This window comes from Castanea sativa, chromosome 2, assembly GCF_040712315.1.
Source record: "Castanea sativa cultivar Marrone di Chiusa Pesio chromosome 2, ASM4071231v1".
NCBI classification, from domain to species: domain Eukaryota; kingdom Viridiplantae; phylum Streptophyta; class Magnoliopsida; order Fagales; family Fagaceae; genus Castanea; species Castanea sativa.
The window spans coordinates 35,842,883-35,870,864 of NC_134014.1; the positions used below are offsets into that span (position 1 = coordinate 35,842,883).

General features: G+C 35.7%; 1 protein-coding gene across 3 annotated transcripts; it reads right to left on the reverse strand.

Annotated features, from left to right (window-relative positions):
• Positions 1–420: 420 nt before the first annotated feature.
• LOC142626145 (protein MICRORCHIDIA 2-like) lies at positions 421–20,811 on the reverse strand. Of its 3 annotated transcripts, none has more exons than XM_075799931.1 (19): positions 20,660–20,811; positions 20,286–20,546; positions 20,112–20,186; positions 19,493–19,527; positions 17,412–17,490; positions 17,218–17,307; positions 14,844–14,919; positions 14,018–14,096; positions 13,796–13,924; positions 13,424–13,522; positions 11,663–11,770; positions 10,309–10,458; positions 8,900–8,992; positions 8,467–8,518; positions 8,272–8,383; positions 3,967–4,144; positions 1,579–1,667; positions 1,130–1,172; positions 421–1,007 (listed from the first exon to the last, which is right to left on the reverse strand). In XM_075799931.1, exons 2-19 carry the CDS (start codon positions 20,518–20,520, stop codon positions 891–893), a joined length of 1,839 nt encoding a protein of 612 aa, XP_075656046.1. In that variant the 5' UTR covers positions 20,521–20,546; positions 20,660–20,811; the 3' UTR covers positions 421–890. The 3 variants fall into 3 exon arrangements, with proteins under 3 accessions (XP_075656046.1, XP_075656047.1, XP_075656045.1); XM_075799932.1 differs by having other exon boundaries at positions 10,348–10,458; positions 20,652–20,811; XM_075799930.1 differs by having other exon boundaries at positions 20,652–20,811.
• Positions 20,812–27,982: the final 7,171 nt, after the last annotated feature.

Sequence of the window (27,982 nt, forward strand, 5' to 3'; positions counted from 1 at the left end):
GACAAATGAAGTCTTATTCTCTAACATAATATAACATACTTATTACAAGAGGTATAGGCTTAAAAAAATGAACTCACCATGGCTATGCCTATGTGATCTAGTAGAGTCATTCCTCAATATTTTTGGAATACAATGTGGTACTCACTTCTCTCATATGAATGATTGGTCTCACTAATTTATATCAATGTCTATATAATATCTACAAGTTAAGATTTAGCATTTATTGTTGGTATATTCTTGTTGAGCCACTTCAGTCCATTCTATCCATTTTAGTCCATTCTATCCATGATCCATCATTCATGTGAGATGAGAGAATGCTACTACTTGAAGTATTGAATTAGGAAAGAATCTACTAAGTACTAAAGCTTGCAAGATCATTTGATCCATTATGTGTTATGAATCTATGATAAAAATGGTACATTTCGCTCTTTGAGCAAATTAATACAAGAATCTTTTTTGAGTCCATTTTTTTAGCATTTCAATCTTTACAAGGTCCAAAGAAGTTTGGATACCCTCGTTTGTCCAAAAAAAAAAATCTTTACAAGGTCATCAGGTTGCAGGGTCAAAATTATCCTACCGTGCAATTTCATTACTACAAATTATACAGACCCCACTACAAACCACATGTATTTCATGCACCAATCCTGTGCCCATATGAAAGAGCAGACAACAGATATAAACTTTACAATTCGATCAAGCCTGCCTAATCTCAAAGAAGCTAGCCACATCACAAAAAATGGTTCTTAGTTCATACTTAAGACTTGACTATTTACACATGAAAAAGTGCTATACAGAATCTGATATAACTACGAAGGCAACGTAACAATATTCAGGGGAGACTGTTAGTAAGGTATTTTTATAGTGCGCTCAGTGCTTCAGAAAGTAATTTCTCAAACATTTCCAGTTTGTGGCTCTACAATCTTTTGCTTCTTCCTAGTCTCAAGGTACAAAGAAAGTTGATCACGCTTCATTTTGGCTTCCTTCAACTCCTTCTCCAAGCCCTCGATCTGTTCCATTTCAGCAACACAAACAAAATTCCCTATTACATTATCTATTCATATTTACAAAAAATAATCATCCCCTCCAACTCATGAACCACAAGCATGCTATGAATGCAAATTTTACCCACCGTCTGTTTCAATTCATTCTCCTTCTGCATGTGTTCCTCACACCTGCAGAAAAGAGTCTCCAGGTTTCAGTTCATGAACAAAAGCATAGGAGCCAAATAGCAATTAGCCTAAAGCCTCAGAAGAAATCAAACGCATAAACCAGTGCTTAAAAGATAGCTGTCCATATGCTGGTAAGGGATGTATGGATTCTCAAGAAGAGAGGAGCCATGGTGCCATCAGTGCAAGTATTGACCTCCAGTAGCAAGCCTCAGCTAAATGCTGCTTTCACTTCCCCCCCACCCCTCCCCCCCCACTTCCCCTTCTGTCCCCCTCTCTTTTTCTTTTTAATATTAATTTTGAAATATAAATACTAAAAAGACTGAAAAACAAAACCATATATTACAGGCCAGGCCATATCTATGTTACTGATCCTCTGCACATTTAGATCATAATATATGGAATCATTTACCTCATGAAGAGTTGTATGTTCTCTTCACATATTTGATCAACTGAAATAGGCCCTGAACCATCCGTAGATACTAATTGATCATGAGAACCCTGCAATATGTAGACATTTGACAAGGACTGGCAAATAAATATTGTATTTTACCTACCACATAGAATGCAACATGAATGATAATTTTACGCAGAAACAGAGGTGCATGATTGCCCATCCATCCACATAAAATTTATAAATATATACACATGGATAAGAATTGCCATAACAGATAGGTATGAGTAAAGATCAAGCAAACATGTCAAGTATTTGAAATTTAACACACCCACAACCACACACTCATGCACATACAGAGAGAGAGAGAGAGACCTGTCATATGAACAGATGTGAAAAATGAAAATGCATGATTTCATGCGAATTATGCAATAGTACTGCATCTGTTTGATTGGTACACTGGTCAACCATCAACTTTTGGCTGCCGCTGCCACAGCAAATTGCAACAACTTCCTTTTCCATAAATATTAGTTTGCAAATTGCAACACTACCATTTTTTTTTTTTTGGTAAATTGCAAAATACACCTGAAGTTTGGGGTTGTTTGGATTTTACACTCCAAAAGTTCAGAAATTTGATTTTACACCTTAAAGTCTGGTTCCATTAACAATTTGCCCCCTCCAATTAGTTTCTGCTCCTAAGTGACACATAATCGCGCTGACATGTTTTGGCTTTGCTAAATCACCCCCAAAGGAAGCCACTTTGTCCAAAGTGAAAACACAAAACTTAAGCTTAATTATACAAACTCCAGTTCAGCCAAATTCAAATATCAAAAACAAAAACCCACTGTTTGAAGCATCACTGAAGTCAATCCAGAACCAGTAAAAATTCAAAAAAAAAAAATCCCTTGCTGTGTTTCTCATCCCATCAATCAACACTAGTAAACCACACACCACAGAACCACCATAAACCCACCAAAAAAACCATCTGTCAAAACCCACAAATTTCAGAACCACTGTATTTCCACCCAAGCCATTATTCACCGGAAATCCACCATGTCCAACCCTTCATATCACCGGTAACCCATCCATAAAAGACCCCATCATTTACAACCCAACCACCGCAAGTGACAGCTCCACAACCACCACATACCAACAATCCTTCCCCATTGTTGTGCTCTTCTTCTACATACAAAAAAAATCCCAAACCCATGCCACCAATAAACCGAAGCTCCCAGATTACAAGAACTGCCACCATTGAAATTCCATTGACGCTGCCACCAAGAGCCACACCACCATGACCCTTACTTGATCAGTACCATGCCACCGCAGTTACACCAGCAATCCAGCAACCCTATATCAATAGGTAACCGTGGGGTTTTGTTTTTTATTTTTGAGTTTGGCAGACTAAAACGGTGTCTTATAATTAAACTTGAGTTTTGTGTTTTCACTTTGGCAAAACAGCGTCCTTTGGGGCTGATTTGGCGAAAACAAAACACGTCGGTGTGATAATGTTTCACTTAACAGCAGAAACTAACTAGAGGGAACAAATCGCTAACATAACCAAACTTCAGGGTGTAAAATCAAATTTCTGAAACTTCGGGGTGTAAAATCCAAACAATCCCAAACTTCAGGGTATATTTTACGATTTACCTTTTTTTTTATTTTTTTTTTATAGGTAAAAAATCTATAACACATACCATATTTAAAATATCATGTATTCAAATTGTACAAAGAGTGAGCATAAAAGCATGCATCTAGGCCCAGTGGAGTCATCACTAAGGAAGGTTCACTCAGGCAAACCATGGCAGCAGATTTATCCATGACAATTAATTTTGGCTGCCGCTTCCACAGCAAATTGCAAAAATTTCCTTTTTAATAAATACTAGTTTGCAATTTGCAACACAAATTTTTTTCCTAGGTAAAAAATCTATTACACATACCATGTTAAATATATTATGTATACAAACTGTGCAGAGAGTGAGCAGAAAAGCATGCATCTAGGCCCAGTGGAACCATCACTAAGGAAGGTTCACTCAGGCAAACCATGGCAGCAGATTTATCCATGACAATTAATTGGTTTTAGAATAGTGTGAGAGCCTGGGTCATGTCCACAAGATGTACCCAGTACACAGTATCAGATATGTTCCCAGCAACAGGTAATCATTCCATGTACCAAAAGATTCCCTCAAAGTTTTGCACAATCTCACCAGGCCTACCATTTTGAGGGTAACAAATAAGAAGTGTGGAGCACATTCGCATCAAAATTTTGGGGGTTAAATGATGCAGAGATTCAACCAAAAAAAACTATAAATAAATAAATAATAATCTAAATCATTCATAGTTGGGCATCTAACAATAGTGTACAGCAGGTAAATCCTTTTCCAAAATAGTTTTGCAGCCACTTACAGTGTGTCCATTACTCAAACCCTGCCCTATGTTAGCTGGAAGACTAACAATAGGCTGCACAACCTCCTGCCCCACATTAGCAGCAAGTCCAATAAGAGGTTGAACAAGGGGTTCCTTTTGCACATGATGTGATCTGAAATTTGGAGGCTGATATCCCATTAAGTGACAGTGGCCTTTCCTGTTTTGCCCAAACAAATTTCACCAAGTTAAAACAATGTCCAAATTCATAACTCTAAAGATGACAAAGACATTCAAAAAAGACCATTTAAACTAAATATTTAATATAAGTGCAAGATATAATCTATTTTAACTAACAAAACTGACATAAATAAAACATTATTGGTGAAGGAAATTGTACACCATCACCACTGCATAATAGTCAAGCTTCACATATACAAAACCCAACCCTCCTAAAAACTCACAATTGATAATAAAGAGGAATTTAAGAAACAAAAGACAAAAAACAAAACAAAACAAAACTTATAGCACATGATAAGATTCTGAAGTGGTTGGTAGGCAGCCTCACCCCATTTTTTTTCCCAGTTATTGTTAAATTACAAACCCCTCCATCCCATTAGCATAGAAGAAGGAAGTCCAACTGAGCTATAGCTGATTGACGGTAGACAACCTTAACCTCGAATTTTGAAGAGGAACACAATAAGATTCTAAATACCAAACCAACTACCAACCCCCCCCCCCCCCTCCCGAAAAAAAAAAAACACACACACACACACACCAAAAAAAAAATCCAATCATCATGCCAAAGGAGAAAACACTCATTGCTTTTCTACAAGATAAAGGGGTAATGACCATTAAGATGTCAATCGTGCGAGGAGGATTGAATCTCATCACAGGAACTGTGAGGAGGGGCGATCATCTAACACTCCCTATACCTTCAGCCTAACACTACCAAGGTTGATAGGGAGCAACCTGTACCAATTTATAGCCAAAAGGCAGACTTGGGGGTCTGGCTTTTGGAGGATGTGCCGAAGGAGCTAGGGTTTATCACAGTGGTGACAAAGGAGGGAGAGATGATGCTGAAGTTGGATGACCGAGCCATTGTAGTGTATAAGGAATCCCCTGAGCCAGGAGCCGAAATAGGTATGATCCCTCACAGCAACACTTGTCACTGCCTCATTGCAATGATGCCCTCAAGGTCACCCCCACTAAGTTCCCTTGGGGCGATGCTAGTTACCAAAAGCTGGATTGCCACAAGCCCTTGGACTAGGTTCTAAAGCAAATCAAGGATTTAATAGAGTCCTGGAATGTGTCCAAAGCAACTTTTGAGACCAAAAATTATGGGGCTCAGAGAACTAAAGACCCTATTATCATTGGTGAACTATGACCAACAAGGCTCTAATCAGTTGGTGAATGGCCATAGGCCAAGGGGTTTAGTGTTGCCTTAATGAATCTAAAAATCATCTCATGGAATGTCAGAGGTCTAAATAACAAGGAGAAGAGGTTGCAAGATAGAAATGCCCTCAAGATGTGGAAGGCTTGGAAACAAAACTAGAGATAATCCACAGAGAGGTGGTGAGAAGTTTGTGGGGTAATAGGTTTGTTGACCGGGAGTATCTGGAAGCAAATGAGGTCACAGGGGGAGTGTTAATACTTTGAGAGAAACAAGTGGTTGAACTTCTGGATTGTTTCAAAGGTTAGTATCCAATCTCTAGTAAAGTTAAGAGTGTCAAAGGCCTGTTTATGGACACAGTTTCTGGTGTGTATGGCCCTAATGTAGATGCTAACAAAAAATGTCTATGGGAAGAATTAGTAGGGGTGTTAGTTGGTGACGAGTGCCATGGTGTATCGGAAGCGATTTTAATGGGGCTCGTTGCCCTAGTGAGAGACTGGGCAAGGGAAGACATATAACAGCTATGTGGGAGTTCTCAAATTTCATTTCAGAATTGGATTGGTTGGATTTGCCACTGATGGGGGTAAGTTCACCAAGTCCAGTATTCAAGAGCTTCCGTCTAAGTCTAGGTTTAAACATATTTTTATTCAGTGGAGTAGGAAGAGCATTTTTATGATCTAGCCCATAATGTGTTGCCTCAGATACTTTCAGATCATTGTCCATTTATGCATCATAGTGGAAGGTTTCATTCCAGGAAATCTCATTTTAAGTTCAAAAACATGTGGTTACAACCGGCTGACATTGTAGACAAGGTGTGGACATGGTGGAAGGGCTATCAAATTTAACCTCTTAGCTTTGTTTTGGCAAGCAAGTTAGGAGTGTTCAAGGAGGATCTAAAGAAATGGAACAACGTGTTCTTTGGTGATGTGGGGATTAAAAAAAAATGTTATTAATAGAGATTCGGTTTTTGAAAGGGAGGAAATCAGGCCCTCATCTTTGGAGGACAGAACAAGGAGAGTTGGTACTTTGGTGAAGTTGAAGAAAACTATGTTTAAAACAAACTTGGGAAACGTGAGACTAGTTCCTATTGCTGTACCAAAAGTGGAGCATTTTAGCTCATATCCTTGGTTGTAAGGTTTCCAATCCACCTATTTAGTATTTGGGGCTGCCATTGGGTGCAAAATTTAAATCTAGGGAGATTTAGAACCCTATTCTTGAATGGAGAAGAGGTTAACAGGGTGGAAGAATCTCTATTTTTCTAAAAGGGGTTGACTCATACTAAGTAAGAGTAACCTCCCAAGTTTGCCAACTTATTTCCTTTCCCTCTTTCCCATTCCCTCCAACATTGCTAAGCACATTGAAAAGGTGCAGAGGGATTTCCTTTGGGGTGATAGGTGATGGATTTAAATTTCATCTTTTTAATTGGAAGCATGTATGTTCTCCAATTCAACAGGGGGCTTGGGAGTGAGAAATGTGGTGTCATTCAATTAGCCACTGCTTGGCAAGTGGCTATGGTGTTTTGCTACAGAGGGAGGAGCTTTCTAGACAAAAGTAGTAAGTGCAAGTATGGTAGTGAATGGGGTAGTTGGTGTTCAAAGGAGGGTGGGGGTGGGTATGGCGTTTGCTTATGGAAGTATATTAGATTAGGGTGGAGTCAATTTCCAGGTGCATTAGATTCTCAATTGGTGATGGAACTAAAGTTCGCTTTTGGCATGATTGGTGGTGCAGGGAAGGTGCTCTGAAGAATGCATATCCAAAGTTGTATAGTACTGCTCAGGATAAGGAGGCCGCTGTGGCAGACTACTTATGTTGGAATGTAGGTTCTATGAATCTATGCACTGGGAAATTACTGTCATGGGAGCTGAATATGATTGGGAGATGGATATGTTTGACCATGTTAAATTACCGATTGTTCCAAAAGCTTAAGCAATTAAGATATGGTAAATTTAATCATTTAACCACATATGTGTGGGCCGAAACTTCCTTTTAATAGGTGAGGCCCAACACGTGAGAATTTTAATGGGAGGTAGAGTGGAAGAGACAAGGATTGAACTCAAAACCTCCTGCTTTGATACCATGTTAAATTACCAATTGTCCCAAAAACTTAAGCTATTGGGATATGATAAATTTAATCATTTAACTACATGTTTCTAACAGACCACTTTTATGGACCTCATCTATTCAACAAAAATTAAGAGGGATATAGAAGACCAACTTGGCTGAAGGCCTATCAAGAGTGGGTTATTTGAGGTGAAACCTTTCTGTAAAGTGTTTTAAATTGGAGACGTGAGCTCTTTCACTTTGAAGAGTATTACTTTGAAGAGTATTTGGAAGGCTAAGGTCTGCTTAAGGTAGCTTTCTTTACATGGACTAATCTGTTGGGTAACATTCTTATGCTAGATAAGTTACACCGACTTTGGTGTTCGTAGTAGAATGGTGTTATATGTGTAAGAAGGATGGGGAAAATGTAGATCACTTGTTGCCACATTGTGAATATGCTAAAGAGTTGTGGTCCCTAGTGCTATGTTTGTTTGAGGTGCAGTGGATTATGCCTCGTAGAATTCTTGATTTGTTAGCATGTTGGAAGGGGAATTTTCTAAACATGAGAATAGTTACATTTGGAATGCGGTATCTCTATGTCTTATGTGGACTATTTGGTGGGAGCATAATAATAGAGAGTTCGAAGGTTTGGAAAGGACTATGAAGGATCTGAAGATGATCCTTTAACAAGCATTGTTTGATTGCATGGCTGTTTTTCCTTGCCTTTCTTACTGCACTGTGTTAGAATTTGTAGATTGTTGTAACTTTTTTTGAGTTTTGATGCTATATAAGCACACATCTTGTGTACTAGGTGGTGTCCTCTTTCTTTGATAAAATATTCTTACCTATCAAAAAAAAAAAAAAAAAAAGAGACCATTTAGAAGAATTTGTAATTAAGACACATGTTAACAAACCAGTAATCATTTAGTATCTGTTTCAGCCTAGCTTCTAGCCGGATAAACAGTGATGATCGCTCAAAATCCTGCTTGTCATGTGCTGGCTCTATAAAATTTGCTTCAAGAACTCCTACAATATAAAAGGAAAAAACAATGAAAAAATGAAAATTTGATGGAAGTGTTTGACACAAGAAATCAAGGGAAAGAGGGTACCAATAACACCACTCCCTTTTGAAGAACCATCAGCAGAGACTTTCCAGAAAGGCTAAAAAAATGTGAAGAACTAACCAAGTCAGTAACATCAACTTGTATCTCAACAGTCCCACTATAACACAAAACACATTCCACTTATCATATAAGCAGCATAAAAGTTAGCAGAACTTCCATGAATTTATTCAACTTCCTAAGTTAACAGAGTATTATACAGTCAAGTTTGACACAGCATCTCACACAAAACAATGTTCCGGGTTTAAACCAATTCAAAAGTTAAAACCTCAAATATAAATATAAGTACATACATCTATAAACAAAAAGAGGAATACACAAAAACAGAGTAAAAGCCAAAAAAAAAACACACACACACACATACACACAAGCAGCATATCGGATTACATGGAGAGGTTACTTCAGCTTTACCAAAACTTACCCTGATGAGGCGATTTTTATGGTACACATTGAATCCACAAACAGGAATTGAAGGAAACTCCTTTGCAAATCCAATAGTTGTTTCCACTGTAACCTAAAACAAACAGACTAATCAACTTTTCAACTTCAACAAAATTGTATATCAGGTCATGAGCTAATATGAACTTCCACAAATTAATAGTGCCTTTAGAGGGGCCAAAATTTGACACAAGGTTGAAGTTTAAAAATCCTTGAGAAACTTTTTTTTTTTTTGATAAGTAAAAATCCTTGAGAAACATAAAAATCTAGTCATCCCATAACATCCAAGTTGTATACGCCCAGTATACCTGGGTGCCTCTATTGTTGAGATCTCAATATAAAAATAAAAAATAAACATATCCAAGTTGTCAAATGCATATATTTTTGAGAAGACACAATCAATTCTTAATCATCTCAAATCTTCAAAACTACTTTCCAAGTTTACCCTCTTAAAAAATGAGGATGTGGTGGAAAAGTATGAGTGAAGAGTATTGTGGGGAAATTTAGATAATTTATGGTTTGATACTTGGACCAGGACAAACATTATAGACAAGAAAGGTTGCAAATTTGAGCATACATTGTGGGATGGAAGGAACATTAAACATGAATAGTGAATAAAGGTAACAAAGTACGAGTATAACTGCAATTCCGTTTTCATTATTATCATATTCTTCTTTTGTGATAAGACTAATAATTCCCACTGATAGAACCTATAAGAGATTTTTGCTTTCCAAGTATATTAAAGAAAATAACATCCATTCTTATCAAAGCAACTATAACACCAAAAAGGGTCACAAAATATACCATCCCAAAATGAATAAATGGTGAAGTTATCACTTCCAATTTTATTTGTTAAAACTTTGATATAACATATGTAATGGATGACTTCTTAAACAATCATCATGTTATGACTTGCAGTTGTCCACTCATTTTGATATAGGGAAGAGCATCACATGACAAATAAGGTACGGTATTAGATTCTACAAAAATGGGACGCAAAAACCCTATTATATGGTATTTTTATTTCACTTCTTTGTCTTAATGAAAGGACATTCTGATGAAATTTTCAAGAGTTCTAAGAACTCTTTATGGAGAACTATCAGGAATTCCAAAAATTTAAAATGCCATTTTGATGCTCCTTTAAGGCTGGGTCCTCATCTTATAATAGTTATCCATTAAGGAACATATAGAGACCAGAATTATTAAATAATAACCATGTTTATATTGTCTACATCTACCACCATAATCATTGCAACTCTTTTGGCTTCTTTTTTTTTTTATTTTTTTTTATTTTTTATTTTTTATTATTATTATTAGCAACAAACTTTATTATAGCAAAAACTTCATAGTATACAGGCAGTATACAAAGAAAGCACCAACATCAACTCTTACGTCTTTTGCTCCCATACCTAGCTGGGGCTTGTAACTCACCACATTTGAATGTTGCAACTCATCAGCAATATTAAACTGCTGCACAGGTTTCCCCCTTAATACAATACTGAAGTTTTTAAATTTTCTTAGGTACAAAATGGAAACGTAATCCTGTGCCAAGATACATAAATAAGTTAGAAAATTTTGTAGGAATCAAACAAGTGATACAAACAAATAGAAAATAAATAGGCTAAAATGCAAATTGCATTCTCTAAGTTTGACTGAAATTCATTTCAGTTCTCTAAATTTACTTTCGTTTAATTGAGTCCACTAAATTTCAAATCAATATATATATATATAAAAGCAGAGACCTCATGAGGGAGTGCATGAGGTCCTGCCATGTGGTGCTCTAATTTTGTATTTCGTTTTTTTAAACTCTTTTTATTAAGTTTTTTTTTACTATTACCCAAACGCATTAATTTATTTTTACTGTTATCTCATTAATCTCTCATTAATTACGTAAGCTTACATCGCACCTTTCTCTCTTCTTCATATTTTTTAGCATACCACCGTTTTAGTATTAAAAACAAAAGCAAAAAAATAATAATAATAATAAAAATCAAGTACTTATATAACTAACCAGATAAAACCATGAGAATTGTTAAATATAATGCATTATTTCACTATTACCAAAATAAAATACCTAAGATTAGCAAAGCATTTGTAAGAGAGATAAAGAGAGGAATTTGAGGGGCCGCCACCATTGTCATGCTAGCCTCCCACCACCATCAAGTTGCCAAAACCCCAACGGTAATTTTTTTTGTTGCTTCTTTGATGAACTCATTACTAAGAAAGTTCTATAACAATTATTCTATAATATACATACAACATTTTCCAAAACCATCTTACATAAAACATTACAATATTATCTATGCATCGCACGAGCAACTTACTAATTTATTCAATTCAAGAATTTCGTCCAATTTTGTTAAAAATTTGCATTAAACAATATTTTTCTCACACGAAAAATATATAAAATTAACAAAAATATTTTACAGATTTTTTTTGTGAGAAGTTTTTTTTTTTTCAAAAAATCTTTTTTCATTGTCTAATTGCATACTTATCGGCAATTTTTTAATGGAATTGGAAAAAATGCCTGAATTGAATAAATTTGAAACTTAGAGTACTCAATTGAACGGAATTAAAGTTAAAGGACTAAAACAAATTTTCAGTCAAACTCAAAAGGCTGTAATTTACATTTTAGCCAAATAAATATGAAAGCAACAACTATGAAAGAAATCTAACAAGTGACACTGGCAAGAGGAGAGAGAGAGAGAGAGAGACCAAACACAAAAAGTACAATATAAAATGTTACCCTTAAGGAATAACGGATGCGGTAAGATATATGGGATTGGAGCTCTACTGCTTTTTTGTTTAATTTTGTCAGGCTTCCACGGCAGGCTTCATCTCGCAGCCTTATATCCTACATCAAAGATCAAATGAGAATCATGCTTGCTTTTGTAAATAAATTTATTTAACATATCAAAATGAGAACACCCTACATCATTAACCACAACAAATCAACAATAAGAAAACACCCAGCATATTGAAAAACACATACATGCATGCAAAGGCCCCACCCAAAACCATGGCTGATAAAACAGCAATCAGGATCAAAAGATTTATTTTTCTTTTTTTAATTATTGGTACACGTACCTAGTGGGTTATAAACCCAGAACCTCACCCTCCACCTTGGTCTTGCAGGGAGAGGAGGTGCCATTTGAGCAACGGTTCAATGGCCAGATCACAGGATTTTCTTGATTCTACAATCCCAGTTTTTACAAATGATCATTGGCAGTCAAGTAGTATTTTCTCAAGCTCATAGGATTATAAAAATGTTAATCAAACTAGGATTAGAGCAGCAAGCATGTAAAAAGGTACTTGGGCTCCTTCATCAACCTTTTGGATCAACAGCCATATATAATTATATCACGGTTATTAAGAATTAACCTTGAAAAACAAATGATATAAAAGATGGTAAGAGAAGGAAATATTAACGCTCATTATAAACCACATCAACTGAAATTTTTAGTCCCTTCAATTTTTGAACAGAAATTAACAGGAAACTTTTTCCTACAACTATTCTACTAAAACAATTGGATTAATATACTACTTCTCATTAAGAAATATTATAACAAACCAATATACATAACCCCAAGGGGTAGCACAATTGGTTGGGGACCATAACTCATGAAGCAAAGATAACTAGTTGAAACAAATAAATAAAAAAATTTCCTTCCCTTCCCCTTGGGGCCAACACTTACTTATCAATATATTTATGCCATGGAAAATTGCATGCTTGACATTAGAAACCACAGTGGGACAGCGGTGGTTAAATCACACTCTTTTCCCAGTCCTTATTCAATCCAAGTTTTAATATGGCTCCACAGTACATTTGAAACAATCAACCCCTACGGTTTTATAAATTTTCCGTATGGTCCAGTGATTAGAAGTAGATAAAAGTTTGTATTTACGACCATTCAGATTCAAATGCATATGTTTTAGAACTTTTCACAAGATTAAGATCAAATTCTTAATTGCATCAACCCCAATCGAAACTTGTTCCATAACTTGGTAAGGGCTAATCACGCAATCAATTTGAAACTACCTAAAAATAAAAACAAAGGAATCAACTGAAATTTGGGTCAAACAAAGGGAGAGAGGGGGAAGGGGGGGGGGGGGGTGTCTAACACAAGAAAATAATTGCCTAATCTTTTAAATTTGTACACTTTTGAGAATTAATGAGTTCTTCAACAAGCAAAGCCAAAAGTTAACATAAGAGATCAGAAAATAGATTTTTATTCATCCATAATACATCCTACAGGAACAAGTTCCAATGATTGCGTAAAACAAAAATAAATACCCTTCAAGAGTTGCCTATTAAAAAAAATTTAAAAAAAAAAAAAAAAAAACCTCCAAGAGTTGCATCTAGAGTTAACTATAATAAAATAATCAGAACATATAGGCACTCTAAATCTTTTCATGCCATTCAGGTTGCCTAAAAACATCTAGTTAATGCAGATCCATAAGAAAAAACTCATATTGCATAACAGAACACTGCATAAATGCAGCATACCTCATCATCATCATCAAAACTCAATTCATAAATGCCTTCATCATTCAGCCACAAATTGTATATTATTATCTTTGTTCCATGTGGTCCAATATCCTCAAACTGAAAAATGGGAAACAAGTGAGTCAGCGAAGAAAGCACATAGCACACACGCAATAAGTAGAAATAAGCAATGTTTAACGGCTCAGAGAATATTTTATTCCAACATCACTGGTAGCATCAGCCATGATAGCCAAAGGCAAGCCAGACACTCATTGTGGATGTAATGTAAAAGTCAGGTATGATGCTGCAACATGTTAGTTTCCCTGGGAATAATTCCAACAAAACCTATTTATACAGTCTGAACTTAACAAAACTGAATGTAGTAAAATGAACCTGAAGCATGAGCTCCTCCTTTGATGGAAAGGGAGACCATTCGAGGATGATTCTCAAGTTAGCAGACCAATCATCTTGGGAGCCATATATAATTGGTTCAGCCCAATTGCCAGAAACATCAAAATCTATCTGCGACCGTAGTGAGGCCAAAGAAATGAAGTCTAAAAACAGAAGTTAATTGCTAAGGCTAAAAATTTTGAACATTAAGGATAGAAGAATCACCATTGGAACAATTACGTCATCCTGCCCAGTTCTCCGCAAAAAGGTATAGGATAATAAACCAACACTCTGAGTTGCTCGGCTAAAACACATGCAAAAAGAAAAATATCATAGAATACAGCAGAATAAAACTCAATTCCAGCAATCAGCAAAGAGGTTTCTTAATGACCAAAAAAATAAAGAGGCTAAATCATCAATGATACTACCATCTAGAAGTGATGGTATTGACAGCAAGGAAACACACATTTAAAGGAGGATAAGCTCATACAAAGACATGACCTTAATGTATAGAAATTTGAGTTTACCTTCACACTCATAAAACCAGAACATCAAATGCATCACACATGGCATAATTGTATTTACCCAAATAGATGCTACTCAAGTAGGATTCATTGAGTGAAGTATTGTGGCTAATACGGTTGCCCATAAGCCCCAAAAATTCAATCCACAAACAAAACCTTATGCCATAGCGTTTTCAAATCCAACTTTGTAACCATAATCAATATTTTCTTTGCATTAATAGCTCAACAACCTAATATTCCTATACAAGGTTGGATTGATAGTGCAGATATCTTCTCAATAGTAACATACAGACTTACATACACATGCACCCACATGAACAAACACATAAATATGTCAAGTCAAGATAAAAAAGAGTGTTTAGAAAGAATGAACATTTCATTGAACCTTCCATTGGAGTGATATAATTAACTACAATATATAATGGAATGCAATTAAAGAAAATTCCAAGCATACAACCTGTGACCAAAATTCAATGAATTTAAAGCATAATGCAGGAGCCAAAACAGGGGAAAGAGCTTAAAAATACCTTGCACTAGTTGCACGACTGAGAACAATAACATCAGCACCAAGTCGCATGGTACTAGTCTTAAATCCATTACCATCTGAAAACAAACACATAACCTTTCATTCAAAAATAAGAAAAAAAATACAAAGATCTTGAAGTTGAATGCAATTAAAACATTTTTTTTTTTTTTTTACTTATTAAAAAAAAAAGGAAAATGAACAAAACTATAGTAAAAATCTGAAAAACAAAGATTTAGCCACAATGTTTACTCAATTTGCTTCTGGAGCTCAGCAAGGGTTTAGAGACATTAAGTTGATAAACATATGTGCCCCGGAGCTGTTCAGAGGAACAGTCTATGTAAAATTCATGTCACTTTCCTTTGCTGGAACATCATTTTACAGAAAAAATAATAACAATAATAATGGCTTCAGAGGTGGAAAAACTTTAGAGGATTCTTTATGGAACATTGGGAAATAGTTCATACAATATTTCTCTTTGGAAACATTGGGAAATAGTTCTTACAACATTAGGCAATGTGGAAGAAGATTTGTGCACAAACAAGCCGTAGATGGAATGCCAACTAGTATTAACCATCTATATTTATATATGAGCACCCTATTCCCTCATATCTTCTTTATGTGCCTGAAAGTGCTGGACAAGATTGCAAAGGTTCTTGGTTTATCAAAAGCAATTTTGAATCTCCAGTGTTTTACAAGGTAAACTTCTACGGATAAAAATATCATAAAATAATGCTTAGATCCCCAAGAAAAAATATTTCTTCTCGTTTTAAAGGAAAATTAAAATACTATATTCACAGAAACCATAAAAACATGCACTAGACATACATTAGAAAGCAAAAGGAAAAACAAGATGTATATTTCAGCCACAGACCCTAACATCACAATGTACACACATAGCCCCAGACTCCATAAATTGTTTTCTTTGAAATAATAAAAAAATGCACCAAGCAGGTGTAATAAAAAAAGGGACCATGCTACCACTGTCATAGGACTCCTCAATCTCTGCCATCTCCTAGCCATGTGTGTGTCTATATATATATTCAAAATGGCCCATAAGACCACATATAAGATTAAAAATACAAAGAAACAAAGAGTTTAAGATCTTCAAAATTGTTTCTTTTTTAAGAATCCAATCAACAGAGACCAACCATACAAAGTGCGCAAAAAAAAAAGACCCTAACCAACCAAGTTAGTATTTTATGTTCTTTCAGTCCAAATTTTTAATTTTTTTTATCAAAAAAAATTTATAAGTCAAAGTAGGACTCCCAATGCTAATAGGATAGGAAAGAGCCTCTATATAAGAAGGGATGGAGTTCATTAATATATATTGTTGAGTGTTTTGAACATTGAGGCATGCTGGCCTTTGTGTGTTCTTTTCTTCCTTTCTCTTCTTCTCTTTCTTGTGGTGTTGTTAACAGGTACTATTCATAAATTCCCTGAACACCATAAAAATCCTCTCTTTTTCTTCTTCCTTAAAACCTCAAATCATCTTTCTTTTACCTATCAAAACCATTAAACCCACATACTTTCTTCTATCAAACAGGCATCAAATAATTCACCAAAATTTTAAGTCCTATCACAACCCATGACCATTTCTTAAACAATTCTAAACCCTTGATCCAAATATTCTCCAACCCTGAACCCACCACAAGTACATCTTTGACCCAACAAGAGAGAGACACAGTACCACTCCAAAGGCCAAAGTCTATTTAGTGTTTACTGTTTAGAAGAGTCTCCCAACTCTCCCATGTCTCCCCTTCTTCTCCAAAACTCACAAGCCACTTTCTTCAAAAATATAGCATTCCAATTTGCTCATCAATGTCAAAAGTCAACTTTACCACATCGATCCCACACTGCAATAACCTTGGATTTTGTCAAAACACTCGTATCTAAATGTTTTCAAAAACATCCAAAAATAACCATAGTGTTTAAGAAATCAATACCATTTTTAGAAACTTAAGATTATGTAACTTGCAAAAAAAAAAAGGCAGAATATGTATTCAAAAGTCTAATAGAATGGAAGAAAAGAATACATGTTGCCAACCCCAACTAAACTATTGAGAATCCATAGCCGACCCCAAAAATTTGGGATTAAGGCTTGTTGTTGATGATGCTATATGTATCTAAAAATCTCACAACTATTTTTTTTTTTTTTGTGTAAGTTAAACAGCATCACTAATGACCCCACTCTCCACCTTACTCTTACAAAGAAAGGAGGTGCCACTTTAACTAGAGCTCATTGGCATTGAAAATTGCTTCTTAACACCAATCAAAAACAAGAACCAGAAGTTCAACATAAAAATATTAGACAATGTAATTATGCAAATTAATCCATTAAGCTAGAATTAATGGAACAAAATGATCATAATGATTACACTGTCCGATTGTTGTATTTGACTTCTTAGAAGAATAACCCAAGCTCATGCATTTCCGAATACGTGCGGGGTCCATTCCACCACCATCATCTGAAAAGACAAAAGGTCTCCTATTTGTATATGTTATTTAACAACAAGCATGAAACCACTGAACATAATTACAGTAGCAACAAGTAGGCATATGGATGCCATACCTTGGAAAAGCAAAGCCGGAGAGTTATCCTTCATAATATCAATTTTATCAACCTTCACAAAAGTTGCACCATTGTGAATCTGAAAAGACAGCCAAACTATTAAAATTAAAAAAAAAAAAAAAAAAAAAGTTAGTTCCCATCAAAATTTAAACAATAAAGTCATAAGCAGCTGAGTAATTCAAGCATACCACCCAGATTACTGATCCCTTTCAAGCATGGAGGATTCAGTTTAAAAAATAATAATAAATGCTTGTGTCGCAATAGTAGATGGGGCAACCATGAGAGAAATTCTGTCCAGTTAAAAATTTCCATTACTTTTTTTCTCACAGGATTTTGTCTTTCATTATTCGCTTTAACGTACCGTTTGGTTCACGTTTCAAAATTCCTATAGGATTCCTAGGCATTTTCCTTGTTTAGTTGCAAACCAATCACGGGAATCTAGATGCTCACAGGCATCCAGATCTGACAAGTCTCATCCTTGTAGCAATATGGGTTCTTATGAAAACATGAGTATCCAAGTTCTCACAGCTAGGTAATGTTCTATTTTTGGTAAAATGGTAACAATATCCTTATTTAATACTATCTAACTGAAAAAGATGTAACCATTTTCTCATCTTGTCAACTACTCTCTCAAATTCCCTCCATACAAGGTTATTTTGGAAAAAATAAATAATTGCTGCAACATTTGTATGTGTGTTTTTGGTCATTTATGGGCCAGATGAAGACAATCTTAGAGGTACTTTGGGGAGTTGTCTAGTGTATTTCAGAGGTGGAATGTGGGGTGATGTATAATCGGGGGACTTCAATGTGGTTCATTTCCCTTGTGAGAGGTTGGTGAATTTCTTCTGCCATGTTGGAGTACTTGGAATTTATTTTAGAGTAAACTCTGATTGACCTCTAGTTGGAAGGACGATCTTATATGTGGTTGAATAACCCTGACAGTCCTTTCATGTTTTATATTGAAAGGTTGGTGCTATGATCTATCATCCAAGAATGCCTACGTTTTGTGTTAGACAATAAATTAAAAACACTCAAGGTGGATTTGAAGAGGTTGACTAAGCAGGAATTTGGAGATGTGGGAGTAACCAAAAAGCCAGCTATTGGCCGATATCAAGTGGATAGATACCAAAGAGATAAGTGAAGGCCTTTCCAAGAGTAAAGAAATCAAAGAGAATTAAAAGCTAAGTTGGGAAAACTTGAACAATTAGAAGAGATTTTGTAGCGTCAAAAGTCCCAAGTTGTATGGCTAAGGGTGAGGGTTAGTAAAAGGTTCTTTTATGTCTGGCTAATTCCCAGGAGGTCAAATTTTATGGAGCTAGGCGTGGAAGGCGCTTAGCTTACAAACAGGAATGAGTTAGATTACAATTCTAATAAGATCTTTATAGAGAACTATAGATTGGTGACCAAAGGCTTATTTTTATTTTTTTATAAAAATCGTGAATCCTAGAGCATCACATGGTAGCAAACTTTTATTTTTTATATTTTTGGCAAGGACAAAGTTTAGCTACAAAATTAGTTGTAATCTTAGGTTACAACGTTACTCAATATTTTTTTTTTATTGGAGATGAATTTTGAAAAATCCACCATTGGATTACATTTTATTCTTATATCCTCCATGCTTGCAAAAATTCAAGAAAATTAAAAATCAATAGCTATGTCATCAATAAATTGTATTGCAAGTTTTTGTACTTTAAAATTATGTATAAAATATAAGCTTGTAGATTATATAGTAAATAATATATGATTGACACAAAATATGGCATGCGTATTAAAAGCGTAAAGAACATGCAATTCAACAGTTAGATTTTTAAAATATGTAGTAACGTTTATTTTATTGAGTAAGTTACAACCAATTTTGTAGTTAGACTTTGTCCTTTTGGCAAAGCATTAGCCAACAGACTTATTGACACAATATAAGAACTATTTACTTTTCATTTTGCACAGCTAAATTTTAACTAAGAAAAATTTAGCTTTGGTGACAATTTTTTAAAGCAACTCAAACACAGATCAACCGTGTGATGTTGATAACCACAAGTTACTACTTCAGTTACACAGTAAAACATAAATGATATTTGAGTTACCTCATCAACAGCATTATCCAAGAGCTCAGCAATTGCTGCCACAATTCAATCAATCAATCAATTAATAAGAAGAAACAAGGTACAAATATTTGCATATGTTGAGCATTCACATACAAATATTCTAGACTTTTGTCTCTTTATATTATTTCTTTTATTAGTAAGCTAAGTTACACGCGCAACCAGTGGATTTAAAACCCAAGACCTCACCCTCCATCCCATTATCATAAGAGGAGAATGTGTCAGTTGTGATATAGCTCAACAGCTATTCCAAACTTTGTCTCTTATCTATAGAACTTTATAACAACTTAAAAAATAGAACTACGTAAACTGTTTTACTTCTCCGGTGATACACAATTTGTTCATCATTGCAAAAAAAAAAAAAAAAAACAGGAGCTAAAATTTCAGAACAACATTGTCAAGTTGCACAAATCGTCATCACATATACTAAAGCAACTACAATTACTTTGAAAATCACCCCATTCCAACACAAGTTTCGGATTCTATGTACATTGTTATGCATTTTATTAAGCTAAATCTCAACTTCAAGTTATATAAATTACGCAAGTAAAAACCAATTGAATTGCACTTTGATGTTAAAAACAAAAGCCTTAAAGCTTACCACCAAAAGCCCATTTATGAGAAGTGGCATTAGAATGAAGAAACTTGGGGTGAACTCGAGCGTGCTCCAATTGACCTGCATTACAACTTTTTTCAGGATACAATGAAAAGGAAGGTTACAATTTGAGAAAGAAAGAATTGAATATCATCATAAATATGATAATTGAAAAGCAACCGTGGTCTAAAGGGGGTCTTGTGGTGGGACCCACATCGTAGGCCCCGGCTTTCCAGAAACTTTGAGAGACGAGATTTTTGTTGGATGAAACCGGCGTGAGTGCAACAGAGCTCTGTTGCTGCGACGTCGTTTTGTTGTTGTTGGTTGGTGTTGCTCCGACTCCGTCATTGGCTTCATCGTCGCTGATATCAACTTCAATGACTTTGGCAGGTTCTTTCTCTACTTTGGGCGGCATTTTTGGAGTCTTTGAGCGAAGAGTCACTGGAATTCGTGTTAGTTTCGAGGATTAAGGGTTTGGAGCATTTCTAGAAAATTAGTTTAGTACAAAAGTTTAAGTTTAAGAAAGAGCAAAATTAAGTGGTGAACTTGTAAACCTTGATTGCGTGAACAGTCGAGTTTGAATGAAGCCGGAGATGGCTGCCAATCGAGACAAGAGAGAGAGAGAAAGAGAGAGACCCGGTGCCCGGAGTGAACGGTATAGCCAGTGGAGTGTAGAGGGGGACAACCGGACAAGTGAATTGGAAACGGTGCGTTTAGCTTGTGAAGTAAATGCTTTTTTTTAAAAATATATAATAAATAAATTGATGGTATAGACTCATAAAGTATAGAATTGCAATTTTTTTTTTTTTTATTTTATAAGACAATTTCAACTTATAACGTACGCTTTGTTATTATTGACTTTACTAATTCAGCTTAACTTGAACTCACTCAAATAGAGAGTTAGGGTCTGTTTAGATGCCATTTATTTTACTGAAACTAAAATCTTATTATTGAAAATATTGTAAATAAAAGTAAAAGTTAGTTAAAATAGTACAGTAGAGCCCATAAATAGTATAAAAAAATACAGTGGAGTCCATAAATAGTAGCAAAAATAAGCTGAATAGTAAAATAATTTTAATTTTTCATTTCAATCCAAATGCATGCTTATACTTTGTATAAGTTGAATAAAACTTAATCCAATGTGACACTTAAAAAAAAAGTATACTTTTAGGTTTCATTTGGTTGAAAATTATTAGGTACTCCCAGAGTACCATAAATGCGTACTCCTTCCTTTCACATAAATGGTAGGTCTTACCATAAATTTAATTAGTAGGACTCACCATTCATGTGAGAGGAGAGAATATGTATTTATGATACTCCGGGAGTACACAATAATTTCCCTCATTTGGTTAAGCATCTCTATTGTTAATACTTAATACTATTAGATTGTTTATAATAATTGTGGGGGGTAAAAACTCCTGAATAAACATTTGGGCTTTGGGCCTGATTGGCTGGTACCAGTTTGTTTTTTATCAGGGCTTCCAGGCCCACAAGTCAATCTGCACTGTAAAGGTCCGAGGAGTTGTCCGAGGAGGAATGTCTCCTCGGACAGGCCCGGCGATGACCCTAGGACTTGCTAAACGGGTTAAAGGCAGAGTTCTGGAAAAACTGATGGGTAAGAGGGTGATCTAAGCATCCTCTAGAAGTAAGGATGTGAGAGAAACATCTAAGGAAAAAGTTGCTACCTCCACATTAAAGACCCTGCATCTACGTCCCTGGCCACATTAATGGGGAAGTGACCTATGAACAGTAGGATTCAGCCTCCCTGCTATTATTTGAAAACTTCAAGAATGTGGTGGATGGGACAAGTATCCAAGGGAAAGATTTGTATGACACGTGGATGAACCAGTGAAGGAGAAGTATATAAGGAAATGAGAGAGCAAAGAGAGGGGGATCAACACTTTCTGCTGAGAAAAAAACAGGAACTAAGAGTTGTAAACCTTGGCATAGAAAGAGAATATATATATACAAATCGTCATCGGCTTACGTCCGAGGAGGTCTCTTTGTTGTATTCGTTCACCATTTGCATAGATTGTGGCACTTTAGCCTGCTAATCAAACTTCCAACATCCCGAACCTGGATTTCAAATCCATACTCTACAAATCTTATTGCATAAGGCTTATTGGGCCTGAGCCCAACACTTGTTTTTGGGTCCGGGTACAATTGTGCCCTTACAATAATGTCTTTCGTAAATGGACCAAACACATTGAGATTAATTGTTATTTCATTTATCATCACCTTCTTCATCTTCTATTGACTCTTTTGAGGATCAACTAGCTTACACATTCACCGAGTCCCTTATTACAGTAATTTTATTATTAAAATCAATCTCACTATATCCATGTTATTGACTCTAACGTAATTTTTTTTTTGGATAGATTAGTAATAAAGAAGAGAAAACATTTAATAACTTTAAAAAATCAAATAGGCAAAAGACTCAAAACACAAAGGGATGGCTCGTTATAGAAAATTTGGAATTTATCAAATTGCCTATTTTGCTGTTATTCTTGTAAACTTAATGAAAATTTTGATTTTGAACCACAATTTTCTACGTTAAAGAATATAATATAATAGCTAAAATAAAGTATGGATAGTGCCAAAAAAGCCACACATCAAAACTCGACCATTGATACTGAATTTTGGTAGTTACCCTTGTTTTTCATCAAACTCAATAGTATTAATATCCTTTAGATAACTCTACCAATGGAGTTCCTACAACTATCAATAATTTAAAAGGACAACATAATGGTGATGGTAAATGTTTGTTTAAATGTTAATAACATGGCATAATCCAATTCACTCATTTTTCAAGATGAATAGATAGGATTTTAGGAATTCCACGGTTGAATTACCGTAAAAACTTGAGAAAGTCCTAATCCATTATAGCATATGGTATATAGGTTGATGATATATGTCTTTTGGTCCCTCGAATTCGGCCTAACTTCAGTTTTTGTCTTCCAAATTTAAAACCTTGCAATTTTGTCCATGTTGAGATAATTTAGTAGGTATCAATTTTGTCCATGTTGAAAATTAATCTTTGTGGTGGGCCTTTTTTGTAATGTTGGGTTGGGCTGCCTCCTGCTGTACTTGGCCCAAAATGTTCTGGATTAGGGAGTCGGGATCGGTCCAATTGCAACCCACCTTGGTCCGGCTTGTGTGCAAATTATGCCCCGTTTGTCAAGATTTTGAATCACAGGCCCATGGCAAGCAGAGTTGCTATGGAAAGTTATGGTAGGTAGATATAATAAAGATAACAGAGATTTTGAATTACAAGCCCGTGGCAGGCAGAGTTGCTGCGGGAAATTACGGCAGGCAGATACAATAAAGATAACAAAAGAAATGCGTCCACAGAATAAATAAAGGGGATTACAACAAACGCCCCGTACATAAAACAACAGAAGTTAAATAATTAAATGTCAGTAATAAGTTTTAATGAAAGAGTAGAACATTAGCCTGCCGTGCCAATCTACCTTACAAAGCAGGAACCAAGAAGGGAACTATTTCCTCAATGCAAATAATCTCCCTTAAAAAAGAAATTACTTGCTTTGAGGGAATGGGGCTAAATAGTTTATGCCCAAAAGAGTTTCTTTTTTTTTTTTTTTTAGCAAAGAGCAGGAGCTTTAGAGGGAGAGAGGGAATCAACCTATTTGGTGCATACCTGCCATTCTATTCTCTCCATTTTGCTTTTTCTTGTTCTCTCTAATTCTTTCTTTTCTTTTCTTTTTGTTTTCTTTTTCAGTGCTCGCTTACTTGTTGTGATTTTCTTATTAGAGATTACTATTACCTTGTTCGTGTTCCTCCCCCCTTCACCCGTTGTGCACGGCAAGAGTCCTTTATATAATGTCTGTCGCGGCTGGTTTTTACTATTTTAGCCTTTAACCACCTTTGTCTGGTGTGGATGTCCTTGCCGACCAATACTGATTAGTCAATTGCTCAGCTAGCACCACTTACCTGTGCTGACCGCGCCACTCCACATCATCAGATGAAGAAGACTATTTTGTTTGTTTACTTGCCGTGGCATTCTTACCTGCCATGATGTTGGTGCTCTCTCTCTCCATTCCTCTTGGCATGCACCTAGTGGTGCCAACTCATCCTTCCTTCTTTTGGGTAGTATGTCATCCCAGCAGAACATTTCCCCCAAAAGAGCCTGAGCAGGAACCACAAAATAGGTTTTCCCCCCTCCCTACCACCAAACCATGCCCTCTTACCTCTGACCCATGACCCACCACTTCCTGTATTGGTTGGGTACATGCTGGTGGTGTCCGAGCCTTACGCGTGCTTCACTCCCATGTTCATCCAAAACCTGCCTGCTGCTCATTCGTTTGCTGCGGTCTAAAGGCCATTCTGCACATTCTTTCATTCATCCTTGACTTACAGCGTGAGCTGCTTTCCTGTTTCCTCGTTCTTTATTGGCTTGTTTCCTTTCGGGGGCTAGGCTTTACTTGATTGTGGGCTTTCCTTCCTTTAGGCCATTCCTTTTGCTTTTTCTTGTGGTCTTGCTATTATTTCCTGCCGCATCATTCTGTTATTCTTGCTGTGATGTTATTTGACCCAAACCTGCTGGGCTTTCTTGGGCTTGCTGCTTATTTCCTTTTTTATGGCTCAGTATGATCATTGGGCTTTTTACTGTGTTACTTACGGGCTCCTATGTCCCATTTATTTTCTTTTGGGCATCCTTAGCCCATTTACTTTCCTTAGGCATCCTTGACCCTTTCTAATTTTGCATTTCCCATGGACTTTTACTAACTTCTTGGGCTTCCCTGACCCAATTACTCTCTTGGGATTTATGGACTCTCCATTGCCCCTTACTTTCTTTACTTGCATTACTTAGGGCCCGTTGTCGCTGCCGTGGCTCATTCTCACTTTTCTACATCGCATACGGCCCATGGGTTTGCTACTTCTTTCCTTCCGGGCCTTTTTAGGCTCATTTACTTCCTTAAGGTCCATTTGCTTGCTTTATGGACCTATGGTCCATTATTCCTACCACTTGGGCTTAATGGCTTTTCTATCCCATTGCTAACTCTCTTCGGCCCACGTTGTTAGGCTTTTTCCTCCTACTAGGCTTCTCAAAAAGAGCAGCAACAATCTTCTAGCTTTCCTATTTGTTTTTATGCTACTAAACACTAAAGAATACCAAAAACTATCTTTACACATGATTTTTCATTAAAACAAACAAAGCATAAGGAAGAATTGAAGTCTGGTTTACACAAAGTAAGTTGGTTATTACTTGTTGTTACTTGTAGGCAAAAAAATAATAATTCGAGTAGTGGTGAAATGGTCAATCCTCCATCTGATTTTGGTTAGAAAAATGATTTTCAGTTGTGCAAAATCAGGAGCCTTCAAAAAAAAATTGGAAGGATAATAGAAACACATTTGTTCTCCCAAGACACATATCAAAAGTTCAAGCTTATTCATCAAATTTTATTTTAGAGGTAAGTTGAGCTCAAACTTATCATTATGCTTAAGTTTGACTCAATATTTTTGTCAAAATTTGATCTTGTTCACAAAATACTTAATTAGCAATTTTGAACTTGTTTATGAACTATTTGATTAACTTTATTCTTTTTTAAGGATCAACTAGTAAAGTAAAGGTTCTTTTTTTTTAATAAAAATAAAATAAATAAATTGATGCTATAGAGTATAGAGTATGGAATTTCAACTTATAACATAGGCTTTGTTATTATTGATTTTACTAATTGAGCTCAACTTTAACCCACTCAAGTAGAGAGTTATACTTTGTATAAATAAGTTGAATAAAACTTAATCCAACCCACTATGGGTTTTTTTTTTTTTTGCATTTAACATGATTTTAACAACTATTTCATTAGTTGACATGTTTTTGAAACATTTTAGCAAATTAGCATCTTGAGTCTTAGAGGCTCAAGGTCAATGAAGAAATTTGAGTTCCATGTCCTGGCAATGCTAACGTGGAATTGTAATCCATGCGAAACTCGAGCCTTAGAGACTTAAGTTCCGTAAAGGTGCTGCCGTTCTTTTGCTTCATTCTTCTCAAGCAACCATCAACACCCACACCCAGATGATTGAAAGTTAATAAGATTCTACGCCCAGAAGATTGAAGTGTGACAAGAGCGAAGGTTGCAAAGATCGAAGGCTGGGGTTTATGAAAAGATTGAAGGTAGTGGTTCCTGATATTTCTAAGAAGAACGAAGGCAAGGGCTGAGTGAGAGGTTCACGGAGATGGCAAATTTGTTGGGTTTGGTTTTACTAATGTGAGAAACTCAAGTCTTATAGACTCGAGTTCCACGTAGATTTTTTTTTCCCATATAAACTTGGAACTCAAGTCTCTAAAACTTGAGTTTCTTCATTGAACTTGAGCCGCTAAGACTTGAGATGCTAGTTCACTAAAATGTTTCAAAAACATGCCAACTAACGAAATAATTGCTAAAATCGTGGTAAATGGCAAAAAAGCTCACCCACTATGTGACACTTAAAAAGAATATACTTTTAGGTTCTATTTGGTTAAGCATCTCTATTGTTAATACTTAATACTATTAGATTGTTTACAATAATATCTTTCATGAATGGACCAAACATATTGAGATTAATTGTTATTTCATTTATCATCATCTTCTTTATCTTCTATTGACTCTTTTGAGGATCAACTAGCTTACACATTCACCAAGTCCCTCTCTCCTAGCCATTTATTAGAGTTCTATCCAAACTCAAGCTTGTTTTAGATTTGTCACCTTTAGTTTGAGAAGCACTATATATTGAAGCTAATTGGACTTATATGTTAAAACATATAAACCAAAGCAACCCTAGTCCTACTACAACTAGATTAGCATTAGGCTTAGTTCTCTAAATATGGTGATTCCGATTGTACACAATGTATATATGCACTATGTGCAATAATCACTACCCATATGTATGCTCTAAGAGCATTCATAGCAAAAGTAAGATAATTGCTATAATGCTATTTTAGCAACTAAAACACCAAAATGCAAGTTACAAAAAAGGTGCTATACCTTAAATAAAATAGCAATTGAGCTACAGTAAGCTGCCAAAGATGGCAACTCACTGTAGCTCTAAACTTATAAAAAAATATTATTTTATACCTTTCTCTCTCCTCTTCTCTTTAAAATATATATTTCTTCTCTTTGTTTCTCTCTTTCTTCTCCAAGCTTCTTCTCCAGATCTCTCGCCTACCTCCTTTAGCTATGGCCAAATCTCTCTCTCTCTCTCTCTCTCTCTCTCTCTCTCTCTCTCTCTTATTTTTTTCTTTCTTTCAATTTTTTCTCTCTTTTATGGTGGTGATGGGTTTTGTGCCGGTTGTGGGTATGGTGGTAATGAGTTTTGTGGCCGATTGTGGGTGTTGTTGTGATGTGTTTTGTGGTTGGTGCGGGTGTGGTGGTGATAGGTTTTGTCAGCTTTGGTTATGACTAATTTTGTTTGGATTGTGTTTTTTATGTGGCCAATTGTGGGTGTGGTTGTGATGGATTTTGTGGGGTTTTTTTTTTTTTTCTTTTCTTCTTGTGGTGGTGGTTGGCAATGGGTTGCAAGTTGTGGGTTAAGTTTTATGGGTTTCTTTTTTTCCAGTGGTGGTGGTGGTGGTGGTGGTGGCTGGCAATGGCTTGTGAGTTCTTGTTTGATTTTTTTTTTTTAACTAGTGGTGATGATTGGTGGCAGTGGGTGGGCAGCAGCAGAGAAGAGAGATGCAGTGAATATGGGTGGAGAGAAGAAAAAGAGATGGAGAGGAAGATAGAGAAAGAGGAGAGAATAAGATTTAAAAAAAGAATAAAGAAATAATAAAGAAAATATATTTAAATGAAGTGGTAAAAAAATAGAACCTTTGATATTTGGTGTATTTTAAAGTGAATGCTCTAATGTGTACATTTTGTATGTTGAAATCAATACAA

Excerpts from the sequence above, each read along its gene's own strand:
- LOC142626145 (XM_075799930.1), bottom strand. Across the intron at positions 17,491-19,492 it reads TGGATAATGCTGTTGATGAG|ATTCACAATGGTGCAACTTT; the intron begins GTAACTCAAATA and ends CTGTCTTTTCAG. Across the intron at positions 10,459-11,662 it reads GCATCCGTTATTCCTTAAGG|GATTACGTTTCCATTTTGTA; the intron begins GTAACATTTTAT and ends ATCTTGGCACAG.